The sequence below is a fragment of the Rhineura floridana genome, chromosome 14 (assembly GCF_030035675.1).
Source record: "Rhineura floridana isolate rRhiFlo1 chromosome 14, rRhiFlo1.hap2, whole genome shotgun sequence".
NCBI classification, from domain to species: domain Eukaryota; kingdom Metazoa; phylum Chordata; class Lepidosauria; order Squamata; family Rhineuridae; genus Rhineura; species Rhineura floridana.
Window position 1 is genome coordinate 21156974 of NC_084493.1, and position 16558 is coordinate 21173531.

A 16558-nucleotide genomic window follows, 5' to 3' on the forward strand; every position below is an offset into this window, starting at 1 on the left:
GGTCTAGTGTTTTTAATGTGTTTAAGTGTTTTAAATGTATGGTGAGGATGTGACCATGTTAGAAGTGTTGAAGCTGGCATGTGTGATGGGAAGAGAGAGGAGAACATGATGGTGCGAAGCTTGTTTTTGGTCAAATAAGCTATGGTTTATTAGTCCCACCTTTTACATCCTACGTTTAAATTGACTCATGTTGTCATTATATAATGATGTGGAAAATTGTTTGATAAGTATTAAAAACAAGTGGCAGTAAAATTCCTTTAGTCCTATAGTATTCCGCTAAAAAAACATTTGATATAATTGATGTCCAAGGCATTGATGATGCATTTTCATTCTGGCTGTTCTGATCTGGAATCGCTCTTTCAATCACTTTACATGGAGAATCCAGATGATGTCATTGCCAGCTTGTCACATTCAAGTGTTGTCAGTATTGCTCTCCCACTCCCCCCCCAGCTCTGATTTTTGGTGTTCCCCACCCCTGCTAAAACATAATTGCAGCACCAGCCCATCCAGAATGGACAGGCAAACACTGTTGAAGATTTTCAGGACCACTGTGCTTTTAATTAGAAACTTATTTATGGATTCTGCTCTTGCAATTGTTTTTTTCATCAGGGAACATGACATTACTGAATTGCCCGTTAATTACTCAGATTCTTTTATTTGCAAAAAGGAACAGGGAGGGTAATTACTGGCTTCCTCTCATTAACTTTTTTCTTTTATTTTTTAAATTGTGAAATAATGCTGATTTGCAACTGAAAGAAAAGAATTCAGTGAGAGGAGACTAGCCATTGAAGCTCCTTCCCACAGAGAACTGAGTACTTAAGAGCCATTTAGAAGAATTCACAAATGCCACATCCCTGCTGAACAAGAAGCACTAAAAGAGGTAGAAGCAGTAAGGAGGAAGTTTCTAAGTGAAGCTGCAGGAGACCTCCGTTCTGAATAAATGTCATAGAAGGATTTTGGTCAAAGGGGAATAGACATTACTGGATAAGAGCCTTTTCTGTAGTGGCTCCTTCGCTATGGAATGCCTTGCCAACTGACCTCCGCCAGGCACCCTCCTTGCTGTGCTTTCGACGGGCCTTGAAGACTTGGCTCTTTATCCAGGCTGGGGAGGGGACTTCTTAGGTCATTAGTTGCAATCTAGGGGTAGTTTTAATCTTTTGCTTATGTTTTTATGGATTGTATTTGTATTTTATTGTACGTCGCCTAGAGTGGCAGGATAATCCCTACCAGATAGGCGACTAACAAATTTAATAAATAAATAAATAAATAATACTGTACAGTGCCATGTAGAACCACAGTATTTATTTTATTTTATTTATTATTAGATTTGTATCCCACCCTTCCAGGAGCCCTGGGGTGGCAAACAAAAGCACTAAAAACCACTCTAAAACATCATAAAAACACTTTAAAACATATTACAACAAAACATCTTTACAAACATTATTTTAAAAAAGATTTAAAAAATCTTAAAAAACAATTCTGACACAGACTGGGATAAGATCTCTTCTTAAAAGGCTTGATGAAAGAGGAAGGTCTTCAGTAGGCACCACAAAGATAACAGAGATGGTGCCTGTCTAATATTTAAGGGGAGGGAATTCCAAAGCGTAGGTGCCACTACACTAAAGGTCCACTTCTTATGTTGTGCTGAACAGACATTCTGATAAGATGGTATCTGCAGGAGGCCTTCACCTGCAAAGCATAGTGATCAACTGGGTATATAAGGGGTAAGACGACCTTTCAGGTAGCCTGGTCCCAAGCTGTATAGGGGTTTGTGCACCAAAACCAGAATCTTGAACTTAACCTGGTAGCTAATTTTTTATCCTTCTTCCAGCTGATTGCAGAAAAGTGATGCCTCAACAGCACTTAATGGGCCTTAGGGTGGAAACAGCTGGTATATGGTTAGACTTGCATTTTTTTTTTTAAAAAAGCAAAACTTTTGAGCATGCAGCTTTATTTTCTCAGAGAAAGGTCAGATATATCTGTTTTGCTTTGCAGTATAGTTGCAGTTTTCCTGCATTATTTCCGGCATTTCCCTAGCAGCTGTCCTGCATCATCATCATCATCATTTTTATTATTTTTTTGTTTTATTTCATTTATGAATCACTTCCTACGAAGGATCTTAAAGGGATTTCACGATACCAGAAAAAACATAGATAAAACAACCACATGTATAAAAACAATTAAAAACCCAATTACGTATATAATTTCAGCTCTCCTTTTCATGAGAACTTTGTCCATTGGTCTCTGTTGCGTGGGCACTCTTGGCAGCTCTCTGCGGGCAGACACAGAGGAAAGGAAAGGAGCCTTTGTTTCAGAATGCCTCTGAATATGCCGGTTGACTTCCTTCTCTCTGAAGGTTTTTATCAACCTCTTGGAGTGGCTTTCAGCGCTTGGGTGTGTGCTAGCAGTGGCAAGTCCTGGAATTTGCTTGGTGCATCACCATTTTAGGAGATGTGAAACAGAGTCTGCCTTTGATGAGGAAGAGACCCTCTAAGCTAATAAAGGGAATGGGCAAGCCTGTTGATGCTGTGGTGTGGTAGCTGATTCCATCATGGGTTTTTTTAATGGCCCACAACCAAAACAAACGTGATGTGGGAGATCCACATGGCCTATGAACACTTTTAAATTTTATTATTTATTATGAATTCTATATTTGAAGCATTTGTTACCATGTTCAGCCAAAACGGCTCCCAGAGTGGCTTCCATCCAGTCAATAAAAGGCTTACAATGTAAGAGACATGACACGAGAGGAAAAAGGGATGGGGAGGAAAGAGAAAACCAAATAAATGCAGGCACCAATTCTCAAAGTTGCATAATTATTCTTGCAGGGACCATCTGGAATGGAAACAATTTAACTGGAAAAATATTTGGACAGTTTTTATTTTTTAATAACATTTATTTTTGTCAAAGTTCTTTCAAAGAGATGCAAAAATTGTTATGTAATAAACTCCCAAATGCCCAACTCCTCCCTCCCCCCAAGCGCTTAATGCTACACGTGAACATCTTCAAGAAAAGGCACCCGCTGTGAGCTCAGTCTCTTTTATCTGGTGTCCATAGTCATGGTCCCAATTGTACAGTCAAGTTCATTGCTCGCTGTGGGGCTCCTGCTCACTGCCATCCAAGTTCAGCCCCATGGAAGATGTGGTTTCCTCCTCCGTCCCATTTCCAAAGTCTCAGAAAGGCCTCAAAATCCAACAGGGACCGGCTGGTATATGGCAGAATGCTGCGTAAAAATCCAAGGCAGAGCCCCTCTCCTTTGCCACTCTTCGTCTGAATGTTGTTTTGCTCACTGGGGAACTGCACCTACTTCACAAAACTATAAGTCTTCTATTATGAGGTTCTCTGGATGGAAGGGAAAAGAAGAGAAGTGATACTTCATTATTTATGTTTATTATTACATTTATATCTCCCCTTTCCTCCAAGGAGCCCAGGTGGCATAAATTCTCCACCTGCCTGTGTTCTCCTCACCACAACCCTGTGAGGTAGGTTAAGCTAAGAGACAGTATCTGCCCATCTGTTGCCTACAATAGAATGCTTGTTTCAGAGCTCGGAAAAGTTATTTTTTTTTTGAAGTACAACTCCCATCAGCCCAATCCAGTGGCCATGCTGGCTGGGGCTGATGGGAGTTGTAGTTCAAAAAAGTAACTTTTCCAAGCTCTAGCGTGTTTCAAGCCTAATTTCAGTGGGGTGAGGGGAGGGCACCCTGTGGGCAGTAGAGAAGGCCTCTGTGGGCATCTGTGTGCCTGCAAGTGGCACCGTGGCCCTCTCTGACCTAATTACTGCAGCACACTGACTCTCAGGAAGGAAGGTGGTGGTGGTACCTTCTTGCCAAGGTTTTGGATGCTGCTGTAAAACCCTTGGGGCTTCTTTCCTTTGATATCTCCTTGTTGGCAGTGGGTACAAAATCCTTGTAGGGACAAACTCTGTGGATGAAACAATGGAAAAGTCAGAAGTCAAGCGACACAATTGTCATTTCCCTTCTTCCAAAGGGATGCCTCCCAAGTCTTCCTGAATCAGAGACCTCCCTCCTTCTGACCGAGTTAGTCAGATTCACACTGGCCTCACCACAATTCCCCCTCAGCAGAAGACATTTCCTTACCTAAACTGTCAGAGGCAGCTGTATCCATCCCTTGGTCATCAGGTCTCTCATAGATCACCTGGATTTCCGTTTCTTTCTTCCTGACCAGGGGATGGACTTTGGAACGTCTGACGCACGTCTGGCAGATTTTGCGGAGCCTTTTCATCCTGGGGTAAAATGGGGAGAAGAACACAAGAAAGGGGGCTGAAAAATCTGTCCTGAACTAGGGGCACTTTAGAGGGAGAGTGGCCTTCCCCCAGGATATAAACAAGCAGGAAAAACTACTTACAATTTGAACATGATGATGGCTCTTTAACCCCCCCCCAAGCTCTGTCTAATCTAATCTACCTAAATACCCGCCAGCCCCCCACCCCAATGCCTAATCTTACCCCTACGCCTAGCCCTAAAGATCTATAAAATATATACAAAATTATATACAAAGTATGTACAAAAATATATACAAAAATATACAAGAAATAAAAATATATACAAAAATAAAAATAAAATGAAAAATAAATAAAAATAAATAAACAAAATAAAATGTAAATAAAGAAAAAACAAAAATACAAACAAAAATCAAAACCTTCCTCCTCTCTAACCGCCGCTCTCCTAATCTCCTACTCTCCTAATCTCCTGCTCTCCTAATCTCCTGCTCTCCTAATCTGCTCTCCTACTCTCCTAATCTCCTCCTCCTCTCCTCTCTCTACTCCTGACTCCCACACTGAACTTCCCTGGTTGGCAGCTTTTAAGCCAGCAGCAAGAGACGTCACAATGGAGGCAGCTCACTGTTACCTTGACAACCCTCCTGCCTAGGCCCTGAGTATTGTTCCTCCTCAGCCTTGAGTGATGCTTCTTCAGAACCTTGAAGCACTTTCTGTTCTGTCTGCCGGCTCCCTGAAACATTTCTCTTCATGCTCATACCTCTGTTTCTCTCATAAATCTGATTATTCTTCATTAAGCAACATTTCACGTACTGGAGACCATCCCAGCCTCCTTTTAAACACAGTAGAAATCTCATACCCACATTGAGGGATGTCTGTTGCTCAATATTAGACAATCTATGTTCCATGCAGAAGGCCTCAGGTTCAATCCTTGGCATCTCCAGGTAGAGATGGGAATGTCCCCCGTCTGAAAACCTGGAGAGCCACTGCCAGTCAGCGTAGGCTAAATATTGAGCTAGATGGCTCAACGGTTTGACTCGGCATAAGGCCGCTTCCTACGTATATTCCTATTTTATCATCTATCCTAAGAGCAGTCAAACTTCTCCTCAAGACATGAGGATTCATTCTTTTCTCACATATAAAAAGACAAGTCGCTTTTTATTACAATATAGACCGTTTTAACATAATAATGCAAATGCCAAAAATCTGAATATAAAAGGAAGGAAATTTTCTACCTGAGCAATAACACCATTAGCGCACCTCCAGAATGAAATCACCCTTCCCCCAGCATTCCTATTGAGAAATAGCCTTCTAAGAGGGCATTGTAACCCCAAACCCTCAATAAGTACCCGACATATGCTGGGGGGTAAAGAAAGGCCGGGGAAGGAACTGGCAATCCCACCCCATATATACGGTCTGCCTAGTAAACGTCGCAAGACGTCACCCTAAGAGTCGGAAACGACTCGCGCTATAAGTGCGGGGACACCTTTACCTTTAATTGTGATTGGGAAGATATAGTCAATCACAAATCTTATTTCTGAGGCTCATAATTCTTAATTATGTATCTCCCTGCTCAAAGCAAACCCCTTAGGCTGTGTCATGCTTTGAGCGGGTAGAATATTTCCTGCACATTTTCCTTCTCAGTAAGCCAACTGGCAGAAGCCAACTACTAGCAGAAACCAGTAATGGTTTGAAACAAATGCTGATGAAAGTTAAAGAGGAAAGCACAAAAGCAGAACTACAGCTGAACGTCAGAAAGACTAAAGTAATGACAACAGAAGATTTATGTAACTTTACAGTTGACAATGAGGACATCGAACTTGTCAAAGATTATCAATACAGTACCTTGGCACAGTCATTAACCAAAATGGAGACAATAGTCAAGAAATCAGAAGAAGGCTAGGACTGGGGAGGGCAGCTGTGAGAGAACTAGAAAAGGTCCTCAAATGCAAAGATGTATCACTGAACACTAAAGTCAGGATCATTCAGACCATGGTATTTCCGATCTCTCTGGATGTGAAAGTTGGACAGTGAACAAAGCGGATAAGAGAAAAATCAACTCATTTGAAATGTGGTGTTGGAGGAGAGTTTTGTGGATACCGTGGACTGTGGAAAAGACAAATAATTGGGTGTTAGAACAAATTAAACCAGAACTATCACTGGAAGCTAAAATGATGAAACTGAGGTTATCATTCTTTGGACACATCATGAGAAGACATGATTCATTAGAAAAGACAATAATGCTGGGAAAAACAGAAGGGAGTAGAAAAAGAGGAAGGCCAAACAAGAGACGGATTGATTCCGTAAAGGAAGCCTCAGACCTGAACTTACAAGATCTGAACAGGGTGGTTCATGACAGATGCTCTTGGAGGTCACTGATTCGTAGGGTCGCCATAAGTTGTAGTCGACTTGGAGGCACATAACAACAACAAGCCAACTGGCAAGAGCCTTGCCTGTACCCTTAAAAAAAGTCCACCAAAAGATCTGGAGGTTTAATTTACAATTCCTTTTCTCTATCACAGCTCATTGTACAGTATTGGGTACATTACTCAGGTACATTTTCATTCAAGGGGGGAGCCAACTAGCCGTGGCTTACAGCAGAAATGAAACAATAGTTCAGTAGCGCTGGTAGTGTAGTGGCAAATTCAGAAGTTCAGGGTCCCTTCATGATTGTCACAGCCACACCCCCTGCTCCTTCCCCCCTTTTTTTGCTGCTGGGTTGAGAATGAGATCCTTGTTAATGCCTTCTTCCACAACAGCAGGCGCCCCTAGGAACCAATAAGCATGAAAGGGGAGAGTGTTAGCTACTGAGAAGAGTCTTCTCAGTGGCTGACTCACCTCCTTTCATGCTGATTAGCTCCAATCAGCAGGACAGGACAAGGAAGCATGTTAGTAGGTACTTCTCAGTGGCTAACACACTGGTTCCCCTTTCATGCTGATTGGCTTGTAGGAAGCTGGAGACAGAGACCTGGCTAGGACCCTGCTGCCAAAAAAGTAAGGGGTCTAAGACTCCCTGAGACCCTGGTCGACTACACCCCTGAATAGTGCTTTAAAGACTAGCAGATGTATAATTTTACATGCTTTCATGGATTACCAAAAATGATGCATCAGATTTATGACATAATAAATTTGTTAGTTGTGAAGATGCTAGTACTGTTCTTTTTTGGTTTGCTAAAAATGCACTAAGATCTACTTTGTAAAGTTGTTGTGAGGATAAAAAGGCAGTAATCACTTTGTGAAAATTAAATTTTATTACAAAAAGTAGGATGGTGCAGAGGATGGTTCAGATGAGAACTCAGTGTGTAGTATGGGAACATGGATTTCAGCCTGCATGCACACCCCATCCAGAGAAGCTTGTCCCAGCAGACAGCCACACAGTGGATTTGCAGAGGACATGTACAGTCCAGTGTTTGTAGGCCTGAATATCCTGGCTGTGTCACAGATTTTTTTTCTCTTTTATTTTTAGGTTGGGTTTTTTTCAGGATTCCAAACCTGCCCCTTCCACAAATTCAAAACTGGAGGCAGGCAGGTTGGAAGACACTTTATTTTGACTAGTCCTTATTTATGTCCATTCCACATTTCCTCTGAGGAGCTCAAGGTGGCATCCATGGCTTTCCTTTTCCTCATGTTATCGTCACAACAATCCTGTGAGGTAGATTAGGCTGAGAGACTTTCCCCAAAGAGTTCATACCTAACTGCAGCGTTATGAAACCATAGAGTTGGAAGAAACCACAGCGATCTGAACCTATCTTGCTAGAGAGTAGGACCCACTGTCTCCTATCACCATATTGAAATTAGTCTAATTTACAAATACTTCCCAAAATTATTTTCAAAACGGCCCATGTTTAAATAATTGCTTTCTGAAGATTGTTGTTGTTATGTGCCTTCAAGTCGACAACGACTTATGGCGACCCTATGAATCAGTGAATTCTGAAGATTAGATATAAGAAAGACAAGGTAGGAAAATGGGGTAGATGTTCAAAATTTATTTTATTTTACATCAGATTTTGTATTTTATTTTGGACTGCATTTTCATCTCCAGTCATTTATTTCTTGCTCATTTGCAAACTTTGACAGTTGAATGTAAAAATACAAAATGAAGGTCTAAATGGAAATACCCGTTACTAAGACTGCAACAGAGAGATACACAGACACAGTTACTTCGGAGCTCAGTGAAGCTTGTTTTTGTAGTTGTGCATGCAACCTTGTGAGATCAATTTAGCTGGAGGATTGGGTCAGGTCAGCCTTTCACAGGACCGGTTGAGCGACGGGGAGGCTGAACAACTCTCCCAGAAAGAACTGTTGTTCAGCTACACACCGTTTTCTGAGCTTACAGCAAGTTCTGGAGCATGTTGTTCTTCCTCATAATGATGATAATTATGAATATATGAAAAGATACAAGAATAGAAAGGAATATTAAAAAAAATACTAAAGGGTAAAAAGGGTGTCAAAGAACAAAATGTGTAGGAGTCTATTTTGGCAATAAGTGGAATATAAATTAATAAATAAAATAATAAGATCATTGCATGGCCACCTTGATGCAATTTTCTTTGTCTAGCAGACACAATGAAGGAGCTCCCTTTCTTAGCTAAAAAAACCTCCCCCATGTTTCATATCTTTATCCAGTTTTCCCTCTATGAGAAGGTGTACCTTAATAGTATACTTTTGGTAATATTTGATACACTTTTGAAAAGACTTTTTTCTTATTGATCTCTAGTAGTTTCCCAAAGTTTCCCCCCCCTCTTTATAACTCAGGGGTGGGGAACCTTTTTGGTTTATCAGGATCTAGCCTTGCAGGCCAAATTTGATAGAAGAGTGGGGTTGTCCATCTGTCAGTCACCTGACATCTCAATGGCATCAGGACCAGTGTTGTCTACTCTGACTGGCAGTGGCTGTCCAGGATCTCAGGCAGTGGTCGTTTCCATCACCGCCTGCTTATTTTTTGTAGCTGGAGATGGAACTGGACCATAGCTCATGGGCATAGCACATGCTTTGCCTGCAGATCCATGTAAGAGGATCATCTCCAGAAGGCGATGGGAAAGGTCTCTGTCAGGGACACTGGAGAGCTGCTGCCACTACAACGCTGGTCCAGATGGGCAAGTAGCAGCTTCCTATGAATGCCCTCTTCATGGCTTTCTCCACCATTCTATGTCAAAGTGGACCTCAACACAAATTGTTCTCAAATGCACAGAGCATGGAACCTATGGAAGACCTGCCTTGCTGGCTCAGACCAAAAATCTATCTGGTCCAGCATCCTGTTTCTTACAGCAGCCAATCAGATCCTTCTGGGAAGCCCACAATCAATGTATCCATGGGGGGGGGGTCTCTCTGGTTGTTGCTTCCCCAGCAACTGATATTCAGAGGCCAAAGTGACTGATCCTGGAGGTAACACATATCCTTCACGACTGGAGAGCCATCAATGGAAAAGCTACTGCCCCCCCTTTTTTAACCCCCTTTCAGTCCTGTCCGCCCTGCTTCACAGATTGCTTGACTACTTTCATGACGGTCTCTCTGACATACATCCACAAGTCTGGACCTCTCCTGTTCCCTCCAGTCTTGCTTAGACAAGCTGGACAGATATAGCTCTTTTAATCTTTTCCAGACGTCATTCTTTCCAGCCACCTGATCTTTATACTCCCTTTCAATCTGTTGCTGGGAAGCTGGGATGCTGCCCATGCTGGGCCCTGCTATTCTGGGGCAGTTGCACCAACCTTTGAACAGACAGGTTGCAGGTCACCTCAGTAGCCAGTAGCCACGGGCTTCTGATTTTGAATGGCAGCCATGATTTACATACGGAGAGTTATGTTCCGGGTTGTTTGTGTGTGTTTGTTTTTAAAATGAAAATGATCTAAATTCCACAACCAGGAATTAATTCTGAGCCTGATTTTCATAATTTGCATTTGATTTGATTTGCACGCTGAAGGTCCCAGGTTCAATCCCTGGCATCTGCAGGTAGGGCTGGGAAAGATTCCTTGCCTGAAACCCTGGAGAGCCACTGCCAGTCAGTGTAGACTATACTGGGTTAGATGGATCAATGGTCCGGCTTAGTACAAGGCACCTTCCTATGTTCCTATAATTAATTCTAACTGCAATTTGAGGAGTTTGAGATAGAAAAAGAAAAGAGATCCGAGGACAGCAATTAAAATCTTTAAAGCCTTTAAAGCTGTCTTCCTCAACCAGGTGCTCTCCAGATGTTTTGGACTACAACTCCCATCAGCCCCAGCCCTGCCCCCCAGCCAGCATGGCCAATGGTCAAGGATGATGGGAGCTGCAGTCCAGCAACATCTGGAGGGCACCACATTGGCCACCCCTGCTCTAAGATCACACAAGGAGACTAATAGCTAATGAATGAATGAATCATTTATTACGGTCACAGACCAAAAGAATAAAATCAGTATAAAAAGCCACAAAAATTAAAATACATATAAAACACAACTGCTGAAAATGACTACAAACTAGATAAATACAAATTAAGTAGTTCCTTAGTCAGAAGACTGGCAGCATTTTTTCTTTCTGCATTCACTGTACAAAGTACAAGACAGCAAAACATGTACAACAGATTCCGTTACACCAGCTCTGCAAAGACATGTCCATTCACTGACTGGGATCTTATTAAATCGGCCCTTCAACATTGCCGATGGCAACACATTAAAGTGGGGAAGAGTAAATGCTCTCCTGTACTTTGGAATGGTCAGTGAATACAAAGATGAAGCCGCAGTGATTGTTAGAATTGTGAATGAATGAATGAACAAATGAATCTTTATTGTTCAGAGTTATTATAGATTAGTGGAGAGCAAGATTTAGTAGCAGTTCTCAAATACTGCAAATCTAGATCTATTAGTCTTTGGACAACAGAGCTAATAGCTAATGATGTTGCCTAATTCATAATTACCTGGTTTGGAATATTTTGATAGTGTGAGTCTCAGGATGATTGAGCAAGGTGCAGAAAAGCCCTTCTGCATAGTTTCTGGTATGAATTTTTTTTAAGTGGATTTATTAAGGGAATTAGAAGTGTACAGTCATTTGAAAGACTGACTAATAGAAACAAAAAGGTTAAAAAGAAATATAGCACAATTCAACACTTTCTTGGTGTTCTAGCTACTGGATACGTAATTCTTGATTAAAGGCACAACAGAGTAATATTTTTTTTAAAAACCTAAGACATTGTGAAGCCTTTTCCAATCTCTGAGTTTTCTCACCTCCAGGGAAGAACCCTGTAGAGACACTCTTAAAGACACAACAAATACTTGACCCTTGGCTGTTTCTGGTTTGGAACAAGCCATTTTTCCAGCTCATAATATTTGAATGTATTGAGCTTTTATTGAACACAGCTTTACCTGAGCTGTGATTAGTGTCAAGGGTTTGGATGAAAAATAGGTGAAATATTGAGTCACAGTTGAAAACTCACTGAAAATCTGAGGTGCTTTTTGACACAGATGCAAGCAAAACTAAAATGATTGTGCCAGCTATACACAACACGAGAGAATTTGCACCGGGGGGGGGGGGATGAGCTTTTCCAAAGGATTCTCTGAAACTGCTCAAAAATACCAACCAAGCCAGTTGTGAATTGAGCTGAGGGGAATTTGCCTACCACGACTAATAAACTCTGTGTTCTTTGTTCCTAGGCCCCAGAAAACTTAAAGCCGGCCTTGCCTGCTGCTTGTGGTCTGCAAACTCCAGATACACATCTTAGAGAAGAAACAAGCCAGGAAGCCAGCGACTTTGCAAGAAGGAAAGGTGTCCCTGGAGAGCCAGAGACCAAATGGTCTGAAGAGCAAGCTGGCCCTAGCCCAGAAGTCCAAGAGCCAAGCCAGGAAGACATCCGATACACCCCAGCAACTTCCCAGAATCCCCCAGCTGGCTGCTATGGCATCACACCTCCAATTGCGAAGGAGCGTCTGGTTTTGAAAGAGGAGGTAGGGAGGCATTCCGCACGTTTTGGAAGTGGTACAGTCAAACACAGACCAGCTCCAAGTCACAAGAGTATAGATCTGGCTGCGCCAGGGTTATTGACTGAGGAATCTAGTCTTAAGACTAGACCTGCAGTAGTCTTGGGCAAAGGTGCCTCTCAGGCTGAAACTGTGAGCAAAGAAAAGCAAGTGGGGGACCATAGGCCTGGTCTTAAAATGGATGTGGGGCTTGAAAGTGAGAGGCTGCCAGTGGTGACAGCAAGACCATTATCGGTCCCTGAAGCTGCTGTAGAAGCCCCAGGTTCTTATGAAAGCATTCCGGAGACTCCTCCAATTCCGGCACTTTCTGAACCCCGAGAATCAGCTCCACTTTCTCTAGTTGAAGAAGGCCTTGCCGAGAGGGACCAATCTGTGGTCCATTTGCTGAAGGATGTGAAGAGAGAAATAGAAAGTTGGCCGCCAGATAGGTCAGCAGCTTCAGAATCGGAGCAACAGCAAGTCAGCAACACTGTTGCGGAGGAGATCTGCAGCCAGGAAAAACCTCCGACCCCTCCCCGGGTTGAGGAAAACGAGCAGGAGGCTTTCAGCCCGGGCAAGAAGCTTGATGTTGGGACAACGGAAAGGGAGAGATCAGCATCTGAGGCACCTCTAATCCAGGATACTCCCCAGCCAGAGACCGCAATGGAGGAGGATCAAACCCCAGAGAAGGCGCAGCACAAAAACTTGGTGTCTTCCCTGAAAAATTATTTGCTTCTGCTCTTAAAGATAACCTCAGACACTGACAAAAGCAAAGGCAGCAAGAAGCGAGAAGCCAAGGCTGCGGAGGAACAGAGCCCACCTACTGCCATTCCGAGGCATCTGCCGGATGTCGGCATAGCTGGGTTAACCCCCAGGACATCAAGGAAGATCTTTGAGCGGGTCGAAACTGACCAGCTCTTCCAAAGTGCGGAGAGTCTGCAGCTGACTCCCAAGACTTCTCGGAGGCTCACGGGGATGATCAACCAGGAGCTGCTTGCTTGCCAAGAGAGCTTGGCGGCTGAACCGGAGGCCCCTCTGCTGCCCTGTGTGCCCTCAATCGTGGTGGGGAGCCCCTCTGGTGAGCTGGCAGGTCTCCCGGATATGTCTCTGGAGGTTTCCAGCGAGGCACTGTCGGCACTGCCTAGCGCCACCCCTCAGGAACTGGCGTCTGGGGCACGCCGTAAAATATTTCTGCCCAAAGCCAAACAGGCCGACGAGTTGGACGGGGTGGCCCCAGATGACCAGATGCGGGCCAAAAGGGACAGCCCCACTGTGTCCCCACAGCAGAGCCGCAAGAACGCGGCACTCTTGCAGACCCCAGCCCCGGCTTCTCCTCCTGTGGAGAGGCACTCCCCTACCCTTGCCAGAAAGATGGCGACATTAGAAGTGCCCAAGATATATGAGGAACCAGCTGAAGAAAGCAAGAATGTGACAGACAGCTCTCTGGGAACCCCGGAGAGGTTAGAAGAAGCCACGCCAGAAGTGCAAGCTGGGGAATTTCAGAAAGCAAATGACCCATTTAAAGGTGAGAAGGGATGCTGTCTTTCCCGCTTCTCAAAAGGAGTCAGGAGGGCTTTAAAAAAAAAAAAGTTTCTGCTTGCAAATTGAAAGGGACCATCACATCTGGGTGAAGAAGAGTTCCCAGATAAAATTTCCTCTTCACCTATTCATTCATTCATACATATGTTCATGATTACATTTATATCCCACTTTACCTCCCTGGAGCTCAAGGCAACATACATGTTTCTCTGCCCCACCCCCGTGTATTTTATCCAGACAACAACCCTGTGAGGTAGGGTGGGCTGAGAGATGATGGCTGACCCAAGCCCCCCCCATGAGTTTCATGGCTGAATTGGGATTTGAACCCTAGTCTCTCAGGTCCTAGTCAAACACTCTTAACGCTGGCAGCAATTTTTCAGGCTCCCAGCCTCAAGCAGGGGCCATGAATGATGCAGGGCTGGCGTCAAGGGTCAGCATGGTTGGGTATCTGCTGAGGGTCTACACCCTAGTAAGGAAGGGGTTTGCTGCCTAGTTCCACTTGTATTCTGATAGGCCGTCGTTCGATCCCGATTCGCCCTTTTTTCGTTACCACTTGCTTTGGCACTTGCCGATTCGATCCGCTGTGGTTTTTTTTGTTTTTGTTTTGGTTGTGGGAAAAATGCTTATGTAAATCATCACAGTGTTCCACATAGTTAATTTTTTTCCTGTTTATCATACCTGCACACTGTTACGAATGCATCAACTTAGAAGAAATTACAAGAATAATTATGTAAACTCAGGAAAAATTTCAGGAAAAAAATTCTGTTCCGATTACAGCCACGGCCTGCTGCAAAAAATCCATGCCAATTACAGCTGCACCCCACCGCAAGAAATCAGTGCCGGTCCAAAAAGATAGCGGACTGTCGAATTCAGTTTAAATCCGGTACAAGGTCCGATTTAGAGGATATCCTCCCCCATCCCTACACTCTAGCCCAGCCTTTCCCAACCAGTGTGCCTCCAGATGTTGTTGGACCACAACTTCCATCAGCCTCAGCCAGCATTGCCAATGGCCAGGAAAGATGGGAACTGTGGTCCAACAACATCTGGAGGCACACTGGTTGGGAAAGGCTGGGCTAGACAGCAGTTCCAATGGCAAGCGCTCTCTCTGGACTTTGCTCCTCCACTTCACCATAGCAACCTGCTCATTCACCCACCTTTCGCCTGGCCCAGACAAGAGTGATAGTGAGAAGGAGGAACACGAGATGCCACTGCCTGCTTGCTCATTGGCTCTCTGTCTGGCAAGCAAGCAGGTGGCAGAAAACTTGATGGACAGGAGCAGCAACTGCTCAGAATGGCAGTAGGGAGGAGACAGACTCCCTGAGGGAGGGAGGCCTATGGAAGAGGTCTTACGCAAGGGCCCTCCAAACTTGCATTACCACAATGCTTTCATTGAAGAGCAGCAACCCCTTCACTCTTTTTCTCTCCCCGTAGCCTTCCCCAGTCTTAGCCAGGAGAGGGTGGGCATTGGAGCCTCCAAGGTGAAGGAGATGGTCCCTAGTGGCGGCAGGTGGTAGGAGCCAAGCCCTGGCAATGAAGAGCACCAATTAAGAATGGGGGAGAAATCCCGTGCAGAAACCTGTGCGGCTCTCACACTTCCCAAAGCAATACATGAACCAAAACACCACTATCCTCCAAAATTCACACTTCTCCGAATTTTGAGATGTAGTTCTCCAACCCAATAATGTGTACAAAAATGTGTATGTTAAAGGAAAATATGCATTAAAGTGTATATATTGGTAGAAGTCACACAAAATGCAGTAGAATAGGGAAAATTGCTTGCAAAAATGTGTATATTGGGAGAAATCAGCACTAAAATGCTAACATCTTTATGAGGGCTCTTTTTGTAAAAAAAATCACAAACTACTGCAAAAGCGTGGAGAACTTCATTTAGGATTTGAAAATGGAGAAAAAGCAAAATTGACAGGTTTTTCCATCCCTGGTGCCAAAATGGCGCACCTTGAGGGGGCTAAAGCATGTTCCCAGGGTCAGGGAGATGATGCATCCTTGTTGCTCTCCTCTGCACTTTCCCAGTCCATGATATTGAGCAGGAGTCGAGGGGCAGGGCTGTCACCTGGGCCAGTTCAAGACGTTTTCATTTTTTTGCTGTCTGAGACACAACAGCAACCCCCCCCCCCAATTCAGGACTGAAACTGGGACCTGTTGAATGCATCCCTCTCCAGGTGCAAGCAGTCTCCAAGCCCTGCGACCAATATCTAGTTGACTGATGCACTAGCCACTGTCTCTCTGTAGCCCCTCAGGTGATTCGCAAGATCCGAGCCGAGCAGTTCTCAGACGCCTCGGGAAACCTGAAGCTCTGGTGCCAGTTCTTCAACATTTTGAGTGATTCAAAACTGACCTGGTACAAGGATGAGGTTCCTGTTGCAGATGCCAAAAGGAGGTTAGTTGCGCTGATAGGAATGGGGGAGAAATTCAGCTCCATTCACATTTGAAGGCGAACCTAATTTGCACTTTCCAACCTGTTGTGTGAACCTAAAGACAAAATCCACCGTTATCTGAATTTGGCAGTGTAGTTCTCCAACCAAGCAGTGTGTACAAAAATGCATCTGTTTGTGAAAATAACGTACAAAAATGCATTCTGTTAGAAAGAGTGCTTTGCAAAAATGTGCGTGTGAGGAGAAATGTGCGCTAAAGTGCTGATGAATTGTCATGAGGACTTTTTTAAGAAATTGAAAATGGATGTGGGAATGGAGAGAACTAAACTTAAGACTGGAAAAAATAAGCGACGGAAATTGACAGAATTGCCCATCCCTGCTGGCAGTCCCACACTGATGATGGGATGGCGTCTTCCACTGCAGGCGAAAACAACAGATTAGCCCAGGCAGGCCAGTGGC

The 16558-nt window shown here is 43.9% G+C and overlaps 1 protein-coding gene across 1 annotated transcript in view; it reads left to right on the forward strand.

The window, feature by feature from the left end:
* ALPK3 (alpha kinase 3) overlaps nucleotides 1–16558 on the forward strand; it is a 90139-nt gene that overhangs the window by 48969 nt on the left and 24612 nt on the right. The window contains exons 5-6 of the mRNA XM_061595833.1: nucleotides 11865–13692; nucleotides 15957–16104. Coding sequence (XP_061451817.1) covers nucleotides 11865–13692; nucleotides 15957–16104 — 1976 coding nt within the window. The remainder of the gene's footprint in view (nucleotides 1–11864; nucleotides 13693–15956; nucleotides 16105–16558) is intronic.